We start from the raw sequence: 20,253 nt of genomic DNA on the forward strand, positions 1-20,253 counted from the left end.
TCAGGATGGATTCAGTGTTCCACATTAACATTGCACACAATGGAAAGGCGCAATGTACCTAGAACGTGCTGTTTGTTGTTCCCTGTTTCTGTTAAGGTCAGAAGATGCTAGAAACTGTTACCTGGACCCTCTGCCACTGCATGGTCAGTGGAGCTCATATGATACTTTGCAACATACCAGTTCCCTCTCTAGTCTTTACTGCTAATTCCTGATGCTTTTGCAGGGTTTCACATTATCTTCTCACCAATTTTAATTGTCTGTAGAGAATATTTCTTGTCTTATATTTGACATGTAAGTGGGCTGAAATCCAAACGTTCAGGAGCCTTTATTTGTATATGTGGTTTTGTTTGGTTGGCTGTTGTTGTTTCAGGGTTTTTGGTGGTGGCGGTGAGGCTTTTGTTTGGATTTATTTATTCAGGAAGATGACAATGCTGTACTACGCTTTTGTCATGTGCAATAGAGGTGCCTAAATATGGACATTCAGTCTCATTTCAAATGTCTGAAGGTGTCCAAGACATTTGAGGAGGGTTGGTGAATATAATATCAATACAGGACATAAGGCATATCTGGAAGATCAGATTGTTCAGGAAGTGGAGTCACCCGCATATTAGTGAGCATTTCAGAGATTGTGTACGCACCATAAAAGGTCTGATACCTTGAATAAAAGATAGGTATTCTCTAATGATCCTGGAGGAGTAGAGAAATCCATGTGGTTCCACATCTAGGAAACTGAACGCTGCAGAGCTTTGTGGAACAGGTCTTCAGTGACAGGAAAGGCAACTCCTGTGCCATGTTTCTGCATTTTATATTTCAACCAGCCGTTGTACATTTAGCCGCGTGTTTGGCACTAAAACTGTTAGAGGGCTTGATGAGGTTGCTACCTCTGTATTTGTATCGTACAGAATGCTTTCTTGCTGAGTGAGGTAGAATTCCTGCTTAAGTGAACCAGTTGCTTTATCATCTTTTGGTAGAAAGAAGCTGTACTGTGACACTAACCTGAGTGTTGTGAGAATAACGGTAACTTGTGGTCCTGTGCCAGGCCAGCTTCTCCCCCAAAGAGCAGCAGCAAACAGCCAGAACCACAGCTCGTTGCCTCTTGCAGAGCCTGGCTGCTGCTCTGAGTCCCGGGGACAGAACCTCGGGCTCCTGCTCTGAAGATCTGCTGTGCCCTTCTCCCCCACTGGCGTTGGACCCAGGGAACTGTCACTCAGCAGGGACACAGATTTGAGACGAGTAAATTATTTAGACAGATGGAGTTTTGAAGGCTTTAAGGTCAGTGTTATTTCCTGAAATGACTGCAGTGCAGTTTTGCTCTAAGGAAATCTATCCTCACTTTTGATGCCAAAACTGATGCAATTTGGGCACGACTGGCTTCAATGCTAACTTTCCATGTCCTGTGGGGAATGTCCAGTTCGGCTGGGCACTGTTCTGCTTGATTGGGCAGTCAGCTAGTCTTTGATTAGAAATCTTTCTTACTTAGTAATTAAGTTTTCATTTCCAAAGGAGACAAAGTTTTCGAGTCTAAACCAGCCAACTGATTTGTTAGCGCTTCCAATTGCCTTTATCCAAAGTGAGATTCAAAACTTGAAGAAATAAGTCTCAGCCCTTCTGTGCAGCACCAATATTAGTCCAACCAGGGAGGACAAGCAGTGCCAGCAAATGGTATCTCCTGTGTGTTTTCTTTAATAATTGTCAGCTTAAGTTCATCAAAAATAATTTTACACTTGGCTTCCCTGATTTTTAATTAGTATTTATCATGTAAAACTATAGCCAGGGAGCTCTTGGACACTTTGAACAGGAAGAGTGGTGAGTGGTAAACAATCAGCCTGTTCATGAATACCTCTCTGCTTTGGCGTATGTTTGTTTTCTCAAGATGTAATTACCAGGCGTAGTCCGAAATTGTTCTGCTTCTTACCTCCTCTTGCTTGGATAATTTTTTCTATATTTTTCATCTCTCCTGAGAACTCTATTTTTAATGGTTAATTTAAAGAAAGCCTCTTGAGTATTATAATGTGTATTCTGATTAGTATACCTAATTGCAAAGAGTACATTACTCAAAAAAAAAAATGAATGAGGCCGTATTTTTCAGCTGATTTTCATTTGTACACTGTTTTGAGCCTGAGGAATTGCGAGTACAACCAGTAACAATGGAATACCTGATATCTGGACAAAATTGGTTTTGCCCTCAAGTATATGGCCTATTTGTATCCACAGATTTAAGCACAAACAGATGAGCCAGGCTTTAAAAATCTCAGTTGTCGTGTTACTGCATATGTTATATTGGGTAAGACATACCAGTTGAGGTTGAGTTAGTCTGGAGAAAAAATGTGCTTTATTTGCTCATGTGGGGAATCATTCTTTGTAACAGTGAAGTGAAAAATGTATATACAAATACAGAATCTTAGGGAGGAACTGTGTGTGTACAGAAGCTGTAATCGTCCCCTTGGATTCTCCTCTTGGCCTGCTGGGGCGCGAGGTGGTTAATTGCCCTGACCTTCTTCTTTTCCAGTTTATCCCTGATTCTGCAGTCTGAAAATACAAATTTCTGCCTTTACGCTACTCTTCATTAGCCTGACAGATTTTTCCAAGCAGATGTGACTGTAGGACTGAACCCTCCTCTAGGAAATGGTGTGGATTTCTGCATGAAGACTGGTCTGTAGTGAAACTTCCACAGGTAGTAGAGGGAAGGTAGAAGACATGACATTAAACTTGTATAAATTATTCCAACTTAAAAGGGTAGATCCACAGATCTAAAACCCATCCGTTACCCTTCCCCAGCACACACTGCAGTGACTTGTGCCTGTTCTGTGGGTGTTCTACCAGGCGACTGAAAGGAAATTGGTAAGGAGTTTTTCGTAATTAAAAACTAAGATCCTTGCTGTTCCTTTTATCTCTTTTAAAATTGAGAAGGAAAATAATTTCCTTCCCCCTGCTGAGTGATAAACTATTTTGTTTGAAATATGTTTGCTCTGTAACAGAGATCTCCCTGTTGCCATCGGAAGAACCACGTCGGGCTGGCAGGGCAGTGTCTGCACCAGCCTGGGCCCGGCTGCCACTGCAGGTCAGGCAAAGTCCTCACAAATGAACAGGCATCCCATTGAGCTTGTTAAGTGCATAATGTTCACATAGTAGCTACTAAGCTACATTATACTTGTCCAGTCTTCCTCCAAAAGTGTCTGCCTGTGGAGTTACTCAGTAACATGTGTTGTGCAACTGCTTCGTATCTCATTTTCTTCCAAATTAACTTTCTGCTGCTGAGAGCCTGTGTTTCTGTGTGGACAGAGGAATGTCCACAAGCGCTTCAGGCAGCATAAGCTGTCACTGCCACTAACAGATGTAGCTCCTGTCACTGTTCCCAACATAATATTCCTTCTACTTTTGTTCTAGTGCCAGAAAAAAAGCCTTTGTGCAGCACGTGGCAGGCTCATTCAGGGACCTCTTTCAGCAGAGGAATAAGCTCAGCACAAAAAGCTGGTTTTTGGTGGGTTTTTTTTGGCTGGATGGGCTCCCTGATGGGATTCACCAGGCAGCTCCCTGAACTTGAGCTGGTGGAGGGGGAGCCAGGCTGCCTCTGCTGGTACTTGCCTCTGCGACCTGGAGTGTCTGGCATGGTAACTTAATAAAGTAATTGCATCTGCTTCCAGAATTCATTGTGTGGTAGGCTGGGTACAGCCTGTTGCAATGGGAATAAAGCATTTTTAGATTCTTAGTCAGATGTTCTGTAGAGAGGTGCTATTTCCATCTTTACCCACCTGTTACCAAATGGTTTGCCAACATAAGATTATTTTAAGGACATTTAACTGCGAAATTCTCCCTCCTCCCAGTAGCAAACACGTAATCCAATGTTATCATATCATGACTGGGTCAGAGTTGTAAGGCATAAGACAGACAAAGTACATGCTGAATACCCCACAGCCCATCTGTCCCCAAAACTGCTGAAGATAGAAGAGGTTTTTTCATCCTTTGGACTTGAAACAAAGACCACTGTTTTGATGAGGATTTGGAACCACTTGGTTATCAGAACTGGAGAAACCCATATATCTGTATCATCTGGTTTTCGTATGGGCATAGGAGGCACCTGCTGACTGTCCCAGCTGCCTGGCTGAGTAGATGGATTTATAGTGTTTGTCGCTCCACAATTTTTGTGACACTGCTCATCTACCTGCACTATGGGTTTCATGGGTCTTGTTGTAAAGTTGATGAAATCTTCTTTGCTACGTTGCACATGTTGCTCAACATGTAATAACCAGTGCAGTTTCCAAACACCTTCTTTCAAGAATACTTGCAGTTCAGACAGTAGCACTTACCTAGTTTTGAAAAGATGCCTTAATTGCTCAGTGTTAAACTCAGCCTCATTTAACTGACGTTTTCATCATCTCCTGTTCTTTAAATCATCTGAGCCTTGGTGAATAAGCACTAAACCCTACTCCATCTATTATGCAGATGATCATATTGTTGTTCCTTGACGGCCCTCGGTTCTATATATATTAGTTCCTTTGTGTAGTGTTTAAATGTATTGGTGTATTTTTATTTCATAGGAAGCAAGAACAGAATCTATTGCCAGACCCTTGGAGATAAATGAGGCTGAGAAGATGATGAAAATTGCCATTGACTGTGTTCTGGTAAGCAAAATGGTATTTATTTAATTGTAAAATTATTATTCCTCTCCTTCAAGAAAAACATAGCTCTTTTTATCAGCAGCCTAGGGTTAAGAGTGCCCTCACCCTCAGCTGGCTGGGCCAAGTGCTGCTACACCTGGTTAGTTAATAGCTAACGTGGAACTGCAGTTAATGGCTAATACAGACTTTGGTGTTTAGGTAACATCAGAGGTGTGAGCAGGAGTTCATCAAGGCAGAGTTCAGTCTGTGACGACTCCTTGTGTTGTGGCAATGAATACGGTCACTGCTGGTTTATTTGTGAAGCCTGTTGTGTCCAAAGGGAACAAGCATGTTAATTTGAACTGATAGCTTTTCCTGGCAGAGTGAAGGAGGTGGCAGGCAGAAATCAGCCTGCAGCAGAAGGGTAAACCATGCTGGCAGCAGCATCTAGGAGGGCATGTTAGTACCCGCTCTGCTGTCTCTGTTGCACTGTATAACTTTGTCAGTTCAATGTGCAGAAACATTCCCCCAGTTGATGCATCAAAGAACTGCACTTGGCCTCCCATGGCCTCCCTCCTGGGAGAAAATGACAGAAAAATCCTTGGAATTTTAGTCGTATTCTCTGCCTCTGTTAGGAGCTCAGTAGTAGCCTCAGAAGCTTTATAGGAAGGATAAGCAGCATAGTAGAGCAATTGGCTTCTTGGGAAATAGCACTAATGCATATCTCAGCTGGTTTAGTTCTGGACTGCTTAATGAAATGACCTCTTACAGATAAGCAGCACCTAACAGTTACTGCTGGAATTTCAGCACGTGTCAAGTCCTCTCTCTCTCTCATTGAAAAGATGCTCATGGTTTCCTGAGCATGAGCACACTGAATGTATTCAGCGCATTTTAATAAACTAGAATATTACCACTTCCCCTTCCTGATTCCTGTAGCACGTTGTAATGTTTGGGGTGCTTCCCAGATTTCAAAATTATGAATAAAGCAAGACTTAGAAAAGGATGAAGATATTAAGATAGAGTAAGTTATTTAGAAAAGTGACCTTTATCTTGAAGATGGAAAAAATTTCCATAAAACAGCACCAAGAAATATATTTATTTCTCACCTGTGTTTATTCAGGTGTCCTCATGTATCCTGTCAGATTTTTTTGAGGAGGCTTATTCCTATCTTTTACTGTTTGAGATCATTATTATGTTATTTGATAACATATGAGCAAGATTACCCAGAAAAATGTTCAGCATCTGAAAGATAATTCTAATTATTCCAGCACAAGCCATGGTTCACCAACCTTCTCTTTTAGGAGGAAGTCCAAAAGACTAAAGACATGTTGAATAATGTGGCTTTGGATGAAGCCAGTTTGGAAGTCAAGATTGAAAAACGAAAATTGGAACTGGAAAGAAGCCAGAAGAGGCTACAAACTCTACAAAGTGTTCGGTAAAGATTATGAACTGATTCTCTACTGCATAAATGAGCGTTCGCATAAATGATGGAAGATGTGTTGTTAATGTTTAGAGCAGCAAGGAATGGAGTCTGTAATGAGACTGAGATGATGGCCTGTGGAAAAGAGAGATTCTCTTCTCTACAAATGCCCAGTCTGGATTGTATTATAATTGTTTGTTTTTCTGTTACCATGTATTTGAAATCAGAATTTCAGGGCTATTAGAAGTGGCCAGAATATTATTTTTGGGAATTGCTTAATCACTATCTGAGCTGTACAGAATGGTCAGGTAGCATGCCTTTTACTTTGTCATTCATCATAGATTGTGTCAGGTAGTTTGAAAATGCCAACTTGTGCAAACATTCGCTCTGTTCCCAGAGGTTTCAAGCATTCTTAGCCACTGATTATTCATTATACATCTTTTGTGTTAGGATTGGTTGTTCCTCTAGGCAGTGATACAGCCTGCCGTAAAGTCAAGATGTTCAGATTCACAGTTTGGGTTGATTTCTTGCCCTTATTAAACCACAGGTTTATGCAATCTACAAGGTCATGCTCTATTTTTGACTTCATATATTAAAAAAAAAAAAAAAAAAAAAAAAAAAAGGAAATACTAGAAAAATGAGTGGTAGAAGGAATGACATTGGTTCATATACATGTTTGGATCAGTAGCACTTTGGAGGAAGGGTATGGGATAGATGTGAAGCACCAGACAGCAGTTGTGTTCTTTGGGGCACAGCAGTTGGCTCTGTAGTGTAAGGACTTCGTCACTTCTTGCTCTCAAGTCTAGTTCTGCTTGTAATGACACAGCACAGTTTTGTAACAAATAAAGTCTCCAGCAAAGTTGGTGATTCACCAGCCATGCTACAAGCCAGATTTTTGGAGTTATGCCACAGCAGGATAATTAACTTGGATTTGTCTGGTAAAGGGGCCGAAATATTGCCTTTGTGCCTGTTTGGAAGGGAGTGGTAGTGGGTATGCAACAACCTTTCCTTTACTAGATGTAATTTTTGCAGAATAATTTAATGAGGTTTTTTTTCTCATACTTTTAGTCTCTGAAGTAGTGTGGAACCTTAAAAACAAAAGGTTCTTTTAGATTAGTTGAGCAGACATGGAAAGGAAGCTGCAAAATCAAAAAATGCATATTTCAGAATTCTGCATATACAGATCCATACTCCGCTGAGTAGTTTGTGCTTGTTCTCTCCAGTCCTGCTTTTATGGATGAGTATGAGAAGATTGAGGAACAACTGCAGAAACAATACAGTAGTTACCTAGAAAAATTCCGTAATCTGACCTACATGGAGCAGCTCCTGGATGATCATCGTAGGACAGAGCAAGAGATATTTGAGGTAAGACAGCTTAGAAATGCTCAGCAAGATTGTATATCCCATAGTTCTTGAACTTAAAGCAGGAAAATCTTTTAATACCCCTGTGCCAAAGCCACGCATCACTAGTCGTTGAGCCAGCCCTGAGTGCCTGGCAGTTTACTGACCATCCTGTAATTGTGACTGCTCTTGGACAAGCATGATAATACAGCTCTTTTTTTGGATTAGTGAAGTTAAACCAAGGATAACTTATTACTTAACAAGGATAATTATATTTAATCCATTTTAATACACACTCTCTACAACTGTCAAAAACCACTGACGTTTATGTTGACTTTTTTTCAACCCTGATTTGTCTTTCATTCCACCAAACAAATCTTAATTATCTTCTGTAGCAGAAGTGAGAGTCAATTCTTTTATCATCGCTGTGTATTTTGTTAAATAGCTTGCCAGAAAAAAGCAACAGCAATGTAATTAGATTAAACCGGCACACCATGTGCTGCTCAGCACCGAAGACTGATGCTTGGACCCTTTCCTTGACTAGGTGCATGTTTTTTGGAGTAATTTTTGTTCTGATTGAAAGACCCTTGCTGAATAATGAGACTAATCTCTGGTGCACTTAGCCTCAAAGCTGTTTTGGTACCCTGCTGACGTTGCACAGCTAATGACCTGGGCCAGAGTGCATTTCTTAATTAGAAAAGTGATTTAAAGATTGTACCCAAGCACACAATTTTAATTAAGTGACATTGAGCAGCTGAAGCACTCCAGCTTGTCCAGACTGCGGGGCCAGTCGGTTGTGTGGATGGTTTTGGTTTGTTCTTTGCTGTGGTGGGTGCAGCTGCAGGAGACGAGCACTCTGTAGCTCTTGGTGTTGTCCTGAGGCTCCTGTTCCTTCTGCCTCCCGCTGTCTGTAAGAATACAGAGCAGCGGCTGGAGAGCGATCGGCAGGAGTCTCCCGCCAGGCACCGGTCTGAGAAATCGCTGTGTTAAAAGGAATTTAAAGGCTCAGTGTTGAGTCTGAACTGAATGTATTGCCAGAACTGAACAGTTAATTGATGATGAAGTTACCACCTGCAAAGCACTTGCTCGTTTGATGTAGAAGTCCTTTGAAATGTATGAATAATATGAAATTATTTGTCTGTTATCAACTCTCATTTGTGGAGATGTCACAAGCCCTCAAATGACTCCTTTGAGAGTCCCTCACACTTACTGACAAACCGTTATGCACCACTTATTTTTGGATCTGAGGAATTTAAATAACAGTCTTTTGTCTTGGCAGTTTCCTTTGCCTTTTTTCATTTTCAGCCACCTCTTTTATTCTGCTTCTGTTCTCTTGTGCTGCTTGTGGGATTAATCCATCTTCCTGCATTTCTGTGCAGAAGCAGGGATTTATGTGTCATGTCTCCTCAAAGATTTGTTCTTATTTTTCTACTTTGTAAAAAGATTCAGCACATTTCATTAATTTTTATCCTGTTTTGGGGATGAAATTGTTTCTGATGCTTAGATATGAAAGCTATTAGAACCATGGCTGCTCTAAAAATCAAAGTTTCAGGGGGCTGTAGATTTGAGGGTTGAAATTTTCTGTGACTGTAGATGAGTGCCTCTCTTTTAAAGGACAACATAGCCCAATACAATTCAAAAAGGTGTTTTTGAAACTAGCTTGTGTCGTGCTAGAATAACTTGGCAAGATGCTTTAGCATTTGCCTTTTCTCTAGGCAGAATATGCTTATTCTTTCTTGTGCTTCTCAAAGGACATCACTGAAGTTCATTCTTCTTTAGCTACCTTCTCCTGAGGTATTTTACAACTGCTTTTTATGCTGGTGCTGTGAAATTTCAACCAGGAATACCATGAAGTGGCGGACACACAGAAGAGAATGTTCTAATCCACTCAGTCATTATCTTTCATTTGGGTTTGCTTAAGCCATTTTTCTTTTCCTCAGTATGTTATTACTATCAATCAGCAGTCCATCATGATTAAGCAAGGAAAAGCCAAATAAACAGGCTATATTGTGACTTTCCCTCTGCAACCCACCTTCCCCAATAAAATCCCCTCTTCATTAAACTCATAGGTTTTTTATCAGAGCTCCATATATGAAGCAGATGCTTTAATCTCAATATCCACACAATAGGGGTATCTGAGTTCTGCTGCACTCTGAGATACCCCTTGGTTCTGCTGCTTTGCATGCTATCCCATTTGAAATACTGAATCTAGCCATTCCCTTTGCAATGTCTGCTTACTGAAACAGCCAGACAGAAGGTTAATATGAAAAGCAGTTGGTTACAGTCTTTAATCTTCTAGCAAATGTACATTTGAATTATGACTGTTTGGTAACATTTTTATGGGTACCAGGAGAGCACTTCTGGTCCAGTGTTGCTGAATTATATTGAATATCAGATGTCAAAGTAAGCACAAGCATCTTAATTGTTGATTGCTGCTATTTTGGCATTTAGTCCAGTGTACAAGTATGATAGTATTGGTGCACTGAGACACACAAATCCCATAATGGAGAAATGTGAAAAAAATAGAAGAGGAGAAAGGGAATGCACAGGGAGAGAGTCAGGGCAATGGAGCATGGGAGAAAAGGGCAGAGGAAATTGCTGGCCTGAGAAATGATGGTCACTCAAAAGGATAAGACGGAGATAAAGAAAAGGTGGGAGGGCATGTGAAGAGCATGTTAGAAAAGCTGGAACTGTTGCTGTGTGCATTCATTCCACTGAAGCAAAAATCTGCAATCCCCTACCAGTACCATGGCAACTGGATGTAGACCCTCCAGTGTACCTCTCCATGCCCTGCAGCAGTTGTGTGTGTACCTGCTCCCGCTGCTTTGTGGATGTTCTCTCACACTAAAAGCTTTAGCAAAAATTTGGGGGAAATGAGCAGACAGTTGAGATCAGCTCAACTGACCTCAATCGGATCCATCAACTGAGTGCTATAGGTTCACATATTTGTTAGGATTATCTTGACACCTAATGTACCAAATGGGTGAACAAACTTGCCTTAAGATCCCGAATCTGGGATCACTTGATTCACAGCTTCAAATTCTTGATGTTTGACAGACGCTAGAGCTTTTTCACAGGCCTAGGGATCGAACAGGAATTGATTAAAATGATCCCACTTAAACCCCATTATATCTAGTGCATGATAACCCCTACATTGGCTTTGGGAGAACAAAACTGTGATATTCATGAAACCAAACTGTTTTCTGGGAACTTGGGAGGTGTGCATGGAAAACTGCAACTCTGTGTTAACAACATTGGTTTTACTAAACTAAATTGAAAAGGGAGCCCAAGATGAGATTTAAAACATTTCAATAAGCTAAAGATATGTGGGAAGACCAGTGACATTTTTTGAACAGGCCAATACCCATTTGAATTTTCTCCATAGAGGAGAAAGCAAAGACAGATATGGCAGGGGCTTGATAACAGGAGAATTATGAAGGAATGCAGGTCATCCCTACTCTCACATCAAATTCTGCCACAATCTGACAAGTAGGATTCATTAAAAGAAGTTACTCGCAGACTGGGAGGTGTTGAGGCCGAAGATTACTTCCCAGAATGGTTCCTAAAACCAGAAACATTCCTATTCTGCCTTCAGCAGCACACAAAGTCCTCAGCAGAAGAGGTAACGCGGTTCCTTGTGCATCAGGGCTTGGTGCTGTGCCTGGATATGGACCCTCCACAGGCTACTCATTCTTGTTCTTTCTTACTGCTGTTGTAAAACTGCACTAATTCTGCTCTGTAGTTGGGGAAGGAACACAGGGACAGTATCTACTAAGTTTGTAGTGTAGTAAGTTGTGGGGATTTTCTCTACCATGCCAGCAATTGCTTCTGTGAAGTGTGAGATGTGACAGCTCCCATTCATGGTGTAGGCTGGAAATCTGTGATTTCCTTGAACAGAAATCAGACACTATCTGATCTCTAATATTTTCAGTTCTTAGTTCGTTTCACTGACTTTCTTCTGCAGTGATCCCACTCCTGATGAAACATTGTATGAAAAGTGTGTCTGTTTAGTGCCTTCTGAATGTATTCCTTTCTGAATGTATTGCCTTTTAGTTTTTAAGTATTCTCTTTATCTATTTTTATTTAGTAAGAAAGTAGAATAAGTGGGTTGTTCATATTACAGTTTTTGTGCCTTCCCTGTCAGCCTACAGCTTTTGAATATTCACAAGTATTTTAAATGTGTGTAATATGTAATAGAAATCTAGCTTGAAATTCACTCAAAATGGGAGACAATGCAGTCACTTGAAGCAAAATTGACCAAGCAGATCAATTTTGGTTTTCCCCAGAAATCAACACAGAAATAAAAATCATTGGGAAACCTTTTAGTAGGTGATTAAAACCCAAGGAATTGGTTGAAAGAAAAAGTTCAAATAACTCTTATTTTAGGACTAATGTTTTGCAACTGATCTGATCCAAATGGGCATAAGTAGGTGATGTTAACATGATGTATGTGAAATTTAGAAGGTTTATGCTCTGCTACTGCACAAAATACTTAGCAGGAGAGAGAAGTAGCTATGAGACCAGCATTTTAATTGGTACAAGCATGTGTAATCTCATAATGTGAAAAACAGTAAAGTCTGAGGTTTTTAATGTTAAGTAGTGAAGTAATTCTCAGATTTCTAGCTGCGTAGAAACAATTTCTGGTTCAATTCTGTGAAATGTATGAAAATGAAATATTATGCACAGATGAACCATAGACCTCTAGGACAAGTGTTGTGGCAGAACCCTTGTCTGATACCACCCAGTGCCTGGGCTGGCAGTGTGAGTTACTGCCCCTTGCACAGTCATTGCCTTCTGCTCTGAGAGCTCTGGAATACTGTTGGGATTCTTTGGAGATGATTCTGATATTGAGATACTAGTGGACTAAACCGTGAGCCGTACCATTTCAGAAGCATTGCAGCAGGGTCAAACATCAGGACTGAGGAAAGGTCAGAAATCCTGAGGCAAACAGTACAGCTTTCTGCCCAGGGAATATGGGTCACATTTGGTTTGCTACAGTTCCATTTAAATTCTCATTCAGGCTTACCGTGAGCACAGTAAGGTCCTGAAATAAATAGGAGCCTCCATTCTAGGCCAGTAGACTCTCTGAGAGCCTGCTTTTTAAAAATTTGTTGGCCTATATGCCTGTTTCCTACTCAAGCATTGTTGCATCTTTCAGAGGACTGATGAGAAACCTGACTTGATTACAATCCCAGCCTGTTAAGCAGGGTTTAACTCCAGCAGTACTTCATTCACTGTACGTGCCTGGTGGTGGCTGTCTTCTGGCAAGAAACAAGGGCCTCACATAGTGCATCCTACATCTCAGATCCTCCTCAGCCACAAGGATTTTTAAACCAACAGCTTCTGTCTCTTAATCTGTAGAGCAGGCTAGAATTAAGCTATGCGGTGTCCTTACTACTTAAGATGGGTGATTATGTGAAGAACAGGATTACTGAAACTAGAAAAGAAGAATGTGTAAGGTGAAACGTGGTGGTGTTGTAGATCATTAGCTGCCCAGCGAGTATTACCTACTCATTTTGTATTAGAGAATCATAGTCTGATGCATGTGAACGGTTGTAGAAACAATGCTTGCCATTTTCTTTTAGAAGAGGCTTGCCTGCATCATTAGACATCTTTACTTTCTTCTCTAAGCCACCACAATTAGATATTTAAAAATAGTTTTATCCTGGTCTTCTAAGCTAGCAGCTGGAGCATAGTCCTGGTGAACAGGAACTAGGAGTGCACATGTTCTCAAGCCAGAGAAATCATAAAAAACAGGTCTCTAATTCCTGTGCTAGGGCTCTAAAAAGACTGTTAGAGAGAGGCTTGCTGGTGCTGCCTCTTAATTTGGGACTTGACTGGTTGGAAATAAGAAATAAACTGAAGTATGTGTCAGCCACCTGTAGAAGAGATTCTTTGCCTTAAGGAACACAGGCTGTATTGGAGCTAATTGATCTCAGGATGAAGCCAGCAGATTCCATTATCAATTCCTGGAACCATCAAGCTCACCAAGAACAACTACTCTTTAATATAATAAACGCTGTCCTTGAAGAGAGTGAATAATCCTGGCTCCCCTTTGAACACTTAAGGGTTTGTGCTACCTGTGACACAGGAAGAGGGTAATTCTAACGTTAGATTCTAGCAGTGATGTGACACTGTCTGCTTTATGGTGATGAACAAGACACAGCTGTGAATACTAACTTCCAATCAACATTAATTTGGATGATAATTTCTTCAGACAGTGCAAACCGACCTCAGGTTTACATTGCAGAATTGTACATTAATTCAAATAAATCACATATCCAACCAATATTGCTTGTAAGCTTGGTACAATAAAAATGTAATACGTGAAGGGAATGCTCAATGAGCTGTTATTGAGTCATTATAATTCATATCTTCCTCAAAAGCAAATGTGAAAAATAGAGAGGAGTTGTTGTTTTGGTAAATTCACATTATATATCTCATGATTAATACATTTGATTCACAGCATAAAGTCCATTTTCTGTCACATTATTTTAGACAGCAGTGAATTCCTGAGTGTTAGTGCTGACTTCAAGCTTCTTGCCTGAAAGCATTTTAACTGGGAAACTCTGAGCAGAAAATGTGAGTCTGGCTCTTTTTTTTTGCCTTCTTTTTTTCTTAGTTCTGTTTGGATGCTGTCATCCAGTGCTGGTGGCTGATTTAAAGTCCTGTGATCTTGACTGGTCTCATGTTGCTGTCTCTGCCAGTGCCTTACCAATCCCTCTGTCTTTTCACAATAGTCTTGAGCTGTGCCCTGTTGTGGACAGCCACACAAATCCTCAGCGGTGTGCTCAGTGCTGTGTTTCCTCTGATATTCCGCTCCCTTGGCTCTGCCCTGTGGATCCTGAATGGTTCCAGAGTGTTTCTTACATCCTCCTGGGCCCTTCACCTTCAGGCCTCCAGCCGGCTTAATTGAATCTGGATCTTGCTGAAGCTGCAAGGAGAACCTTAACCTAGTCTAAACATGGTAGATGTACCTGTAGGCAGGATCCATGTGCTGCTTTTCTATTACATCAAGAGTTCCCTAAGGAACATGCCACTGTCAGAATTACTTATTTACTTTATGAGGATAAGAAGGGAGATGAGGATGTAGAGAGATGCAAAGAGAGTTCATGCAAAGCATGAATATGGCACCCTAGTCTATAGGGCAAGTCAGGAAACCCATTCTGTTGTGCAAGAACAAACAATCACCCAACTAGAATTCACCCCCCTGAGCTATGTGCTTTTTCTGTTTAGTTCCTTCCTTTTGAGTTCCAGAGGGAAGGTGTTCATGTCTGGGTGAGACCTTCACACGCCGTCTGCTGTTGAAGGAGAACAGTATCTGATCTGCCTGAAGTCTCAGAACGCTGCCTCTCAGCTTCAGGTTATGAAGTGTGCTGCTCTCTTCCAACTCCAATTTATCTGTTCTGCAAAAGTGGTTATTTCAGTGTTTGAGCTGGACGTACTGAAACCAGAACTGCTAAGTAATTATGGAAGTGTATGTGAGACACGTCAAACCAATCTAATTTCTAAATGCTTGCTGTGGATTGTGTTGCATCCTGTTGCTTTAAGTGTGGGGGGTTTTTAATTACACTTTACTGTCTGGCTTCATGTAGCCTAAGCTTGGTAGCATTAGGAGCTGCTGTGTTAGAACAGCATCAGTGTAGGTATCCTAAGCCACAAATTGCATCTTTTCCTGCCACTGCCTTTTCTGCTACTCCCATGGCCCCTCACAAAGGCTCAGCTGGGCACCCTGTTCCGTGCTCCTCTTTCCAGACCCCTGACAGCAGTACACCTTCATAAAGAGTTTTCTCCCAAAGTCATCATACAAGCCCATGCTAGATTTTTTTACCATGATAGCTTTCCTTTATGATGCATTTCATTTACATTAGAAAACATTTTAGCTTTTTTCCTGATTTCCAGGAGAGCATGAATGAAGTTCAGTTAATTAACAAGTATTTCCTTGAAAAGTTAAACATTCCAATAATCCTTTGAGGTATTTTTGTGACTTTTGTCGATGAAAGTGCACTTCAGTAGTCACCTAACAGGTCTAAATGTTTATTTTGATAAGTGTGATCACTGGACTTAGTGTGTCAGAATTTTGGGGTGGAGGATGCTGTATCTTGTGTACTGTCAACTGACCAACGTGACTGCAGTTGGGTCTCTCTGCTTCTGCTGAGTCTGTCAGTACCAAGTCAGATGCGGTGTTTCACCTGGGTAAGTATTATTCTGTCAGCTTGCATGACTAATACTCTTCTGCCTGTTCTGTTTTACTGTATCTATTACAGTACTTTCAGTGAAGACTTCTCCTGCAAGAAGCAGCAAAACTCAAGGTTAGCAGGGTTTAACCTAGAAAGACTGAGTCATGTTGTAAAGTAACAGAAGATTTGCTGGTTTTCAGTAGAATTTGATTCTAGGTGGATACATCAATGACAGATAATGGCTAGCTGGGACAGAAGAGCTTTAGGATAAAAAAAAAACCCCTTTTCTGAAGAAGGACAATGAATCAAATTAATAATTTAAAATAATGACATTACCGCAGAAATGAGTCCCCATCCCCTTCCTGTGACATTGGTGCCAATATTATGATAACAGTTGGTGAATTTCTGGCGAGTGTCAGTTAAGTGTATAAAATACTCTCAAGTATGCTTTATGTGTGTTTCAGGAGAAATGATTGCTGTAAAATGACTATTAATGATGGGAGGTGATGACTGTTTCAGCACATGAAAGCGAGGGGAAGATGAGAATAATAAGGAGGGGACAGATGGTCTTATAATAGGAGCTGATGATTTTCAATTCATTCGATGTGTGCTCATCCACTGGAAGGATGACCTCTAAAAAAGTTTAAATGACCAGTGGTGATGGCTTTCAGATGCTCTTCAGGTCACAACAGTAAAGAGGTATAAATGGCTGCAAAAGCTAAGTATTTAGTAGCGTTAACCTTGATGAGGGATCCATAGAATCTGCTAGAACAAGTCCATGTTTCCTTTTTGTGCACACAACTCTGTATTTGGAGCAGTGGCTTGTTTGTTTGAGACCACATTCTCCAAAGCACTGTACTTGATTTAATATTGAGGGGCGAGGGAAGTTGCTCCTCCTGTATTCATCAGAAAGCTCTATCACAGCAATAACACTTTGTAATTACTGAGGTGGCATCGTCATTCAGAGAAGAATAACATCTAAATACAAAATCTCTCTGTGCCAGGCCAGGGTCCTACTTTATCACTGGCTCTGAGGAGCTGTAAGGCAGCTACTCTGTTTGCTGAGTGCAACTTCTTGTGGTGCGGAAAGCAATTTTTTAATGTTCAGTTTTGGTAACTTTTGTAGGAAAAAGAAAGTCATGGTCAAATGACTGTAGACAAGAGATGGGAAACCAAAGGACCCCTCTGGTAATTCTGCCAGCTGTGACTTTGGGGTTTGTGATTTTAACTGTAGTGAGATGATCTGCCAACAACAAGCATTTAAAAGTTCAAAGTTAAAATGAACATTAGTTTATGCGGCACTATCTTTGTTGTTTTATAGGTCAGTAGTTTGTCCTCTGATCCTTAACCATGAACTCTCAAAGGGCTCATCACCTGTCACAAGGTGACATTCAGGCTGCTCCTTTGCAGAGGGGCAGCACCTCCTCCTCACCTCCCAGCTTGTCCTTTCTAGAGCGCCTGGAACCGCCCAGTGCAACCTTCCCGACGTGGAAACAGCCTCACCATGTTTCTGTAAACCCAATGGGATCAAAGCTGTGCAACTCTGCACCTTCTGATTCCTTCTGTTGTGTTTCCTGTGGTGCATGTACTTGTGCACAGGCACTTGAGATGGGCTCCTGCCTGTGCTGCCTTCACAAGGAACACACCAGAGCCTCCTCTTCTCTGTTCACAGTGCCCCTGCTTCTCATGGGGCTGTCATCATCATCATCATCACTATCATCATTCCCTAACAGACTGAGTCTGACGCCCTCCTCATAGATTAGCAAGCCTGTTGGTAAAGATTCTTCTGCCCGACTTTTTCAGATGGATCTTTTGTCTCTCCCAGAGTCATCACTCCTCAACAGAATAAAAAGGGAAAGAAGGCTATAATATTGCACTTTTGGTCAAACATAACTGTAGCCACATTCCAATTCAAATCATGCAACTGGACATGAATGTAGCGTGAGATTTTTAATAGTAGTTTGCATGGTAGGAAGCATCATCTTCAGTTCTTGAAGAACAGCTCTGCGTCGGTTGGTACCTCACGTGATCGTGAACGTTATCTTGTGCAACCTCAGTGTTGTGCTCACCTTCTGTTGTACCTAGCAGGCTTGCCCTTATTAAAAGTATTGTCACACTCTCATACACCGCACAATTTCTCCTCGTCCTTATATCTCACTCCTGCTGCATGAGTGACAACCCTCTATTATGAAAAGCAAATGCCATTGTGTGCGTGTACCAAGAGCTAATCTCAGCTGCTTTGTTCTGTAACAAAGCAAGAAACAGCTGCTGAGATGAATAGGCAAGGTGAAGATGAGGAGGTCCAATCCATCCTCAAATTGGTTCATTTTAAGTGTACTACAAAGCTGTAGGATTGCCAATATTCTCTAGCAAATCACTGAGGAAATGCAGAATATATATCCATCACTTCAGGGATTTCAGTAGTTTATATTGGTGCAGGTTGCTGTTGGAGCATCTCATTCAGAATGATTTTGCATCATGACCTTTCTGCTTTATAGCCCTAAAAGCTGTCATGTCTTATTTATGTTCTTTTCTATATGTTTTGCGGTGTTATTTCTACAATCCCAAGCAATCATTAGCAGTCTTTCTAGTACCCATGGGGCCATTGACTGTGTTAGTAGTGGAGAGTTTGTACAGCAGACACTTGGCATAGTTGGCCAAAGCAGATTTTTGGATCAGAATTTACTCCTCTGTGGCTTTGAGACAGGCACCGAGCTGGGTTTCTCACCACATACAGGGATTTACATCACTTCTCCTTACCACCTGTAAACATCTTCTCTGCAAACTTTTTCAGTGTGAATTTCAACTCCTAAAACGCAGATGTCTGTGTCAAGTTCATACCCTACCTACTCTGTTGATAGTTTAGTTTGCTATTCAGCATTAATGCTACCCAAACTTAAACTGGATGTCACTAAAAATGTTTTTTCTTTCTGATGCTGCTATTGGAATAGCGAGCCTTAGTTCCTAAAATTCAGTGTCTTGGTATCTTTGCTAGATTTTAGTCGTAACTGAATGGAGAACTTCATGAACTCAGCAAAACACCTCCTATGATTGCTCTGTGGTGTTCAGCAAGCAAATAGTCCCGCTAGTCTACCAGGTCTGTGGTGCTCTGCAAGTGCTTGCATCCTAGAAGATTCAAATTCTTTCATCAGTTACTGTCTGCAGAGCCCGCCACGTTTTCTTCCCAATCCCTTCTGCTGGAATCAGAATGCCTGTTTTAGCTGCCACTGCCCTGCTGCTGTCAGTCTGCTGCTTCCCTTCTGGGCCATCGTATTTCTTATTCGGGTGACTGTGCAAGACTTAGGTTTTAAAGTCCTTGTGGACCTTTTTGCAACATTTTCTATTATCATTTGCCTTTGTTTGAATGGGTGAAGAGGCGATTTGCTTCTCTTCCTCAGCACAGCAGCCACTGCTCTACCTACTGTTTTCCATTTGCTGGGAATGGCATTTGTCATAACTTTATCATCCTGTCATTACAGTGGTGTTTCTAAGCATATTTTTGTCTAACAACCTGCTATATTAAAGAAATAAAAATTAACAAACCACCTTTCTCAGTCATACCATCATGGTTCTCCTTTGCACCCAAATTAGTATAGTATAGTGTAGTGTAGTATAGTATATGGCTCTACTTCTCCAGCTTATTGATGGGGCTTCTTGCTCCCACTTTGTTTGCATGCGTGGAAATGTGTGAATTTATTCTGGTTTGGGTATTATGAAGCTGCAGTTATTTCACAAACCATTTCTGTTAAATGGAGTATTGGTTAACAACTATGAAAGGCTCATTTCCAAAGAAAGCCCCTTCCACTTTGTAGCAGCAGTAATTTTTTGTGGGTTGAAGACAAATGAGCTCATTTTCAATGTAGTGAGTGAGGATTCAGCCAGGGAATGTGTGGTTGATTTTCAGTGCAGTGTTTCACCTGGGTACATGCTTCATATCCTGACCTTCATGGGCAAAGTACGTAGGAGCCCCCAGGTTCCAATTAAGACCGTGTTTTCATAAAATACTTCCCATGCTGAAATTTTCTGTTCTCATTCTGCCTGAGTGCCCTTAACTGTTGTTGTAGCACCATCCAGTTAACTGCTTGACTGGGCAATGAGGCAGCTTTTCTAATTCAGTTGTTTTCACCTGTTACAGGAAACAGCAAACATGCTACATCTTATGCAGAACAGGCTGAAGGAAGAGGAACAGCACCTGCTTAAGAGTGGAAGTAAGTGGGATTTCTTCACTGCTTGTGTTAGCAGAAAAGATGCGAAATACTGGGTAATTTATGTCTCAGTATCCACTTAAAAGCCTGAAGCAGAGGGGACAGGGGATAGATGATGGAGTCAACAGGCTACATTAGGAAAAGTGGAATGATAATAACTTTAAAAGGAGAACAGTGAAACGGACCGTAGAGGGCTGGCTGTGGACACAGCCCTTGTCCCAGCATGATGGGATTGCTGGTGAAAGGTTGGTTTGCAAACAAACTCAGTTAGAGGATTCTACCTAACAAATTGCTTGTGCGTAGGTGAGTAGTCTCATCACCTTGTGGGACTGCTTGCCTGCCTCATATTATAAGTGTGCTGGTGTGCGTTTTAAATCTGGAGTATAATTTATGTCCTCAGCAGTGAGCCTGCCACATTGCATGGCATGGAGTTCGATTATATGTTTGGATTAATGTGATGTGTCTGTCAGATCGTAACTTTCACAGATGAAAAACTCTGAGCTTGAAAT

The 20,253-nt window shown here is 41.2% G+C and overlaps 1 protein-coding gene across 1 annotated transcript in view; it reads left to right on the forward strand.

The window, feature by feature from the left end:
- The window catches only part of CLUAP1 (clusterin associated protein 1), a gene marked incomplete at both ends in the record, with an annotated part of 53,278 nt that overhangs the window by 11,874 nt on the left and 21,151 nt on the right, over positions 1 to 20,253 (forward strand). The window contains 4 exons of the mRNA XM_080354027.1: positions 4,539 to 4,622; positions 5,900 to 6,033; positions 7,242 to 7,383; positions 19,675 to 19,747. Of these exons, the coding sequence (XP_080210153.1) occupies positions 4,539 to 4,622; positions 5,900 to 6,033; positions 7,242 to 7,383; positions 19,675 to 19,747 (433 nt within the window). The remainder of the gene's footprint in view (positions 1 to 4,538; positions 4,623 to 5,899; positions 6,034 to 7,241; positions 7,384 to 19,674; positions 19,748 to 20,253) is intronic.

This window comes from Nesoenas mayeri, assembly GCF_963082525.1.
Source record: "Nesoenas mayeri genome assembly, chromosome: 15".
NCBI classification, from domain to species: Eukaryota; Metazoa; Chordata; class Aves; order Columbiformes; family Columbidae; genus Nesoenas; species Nesoenas mayeri.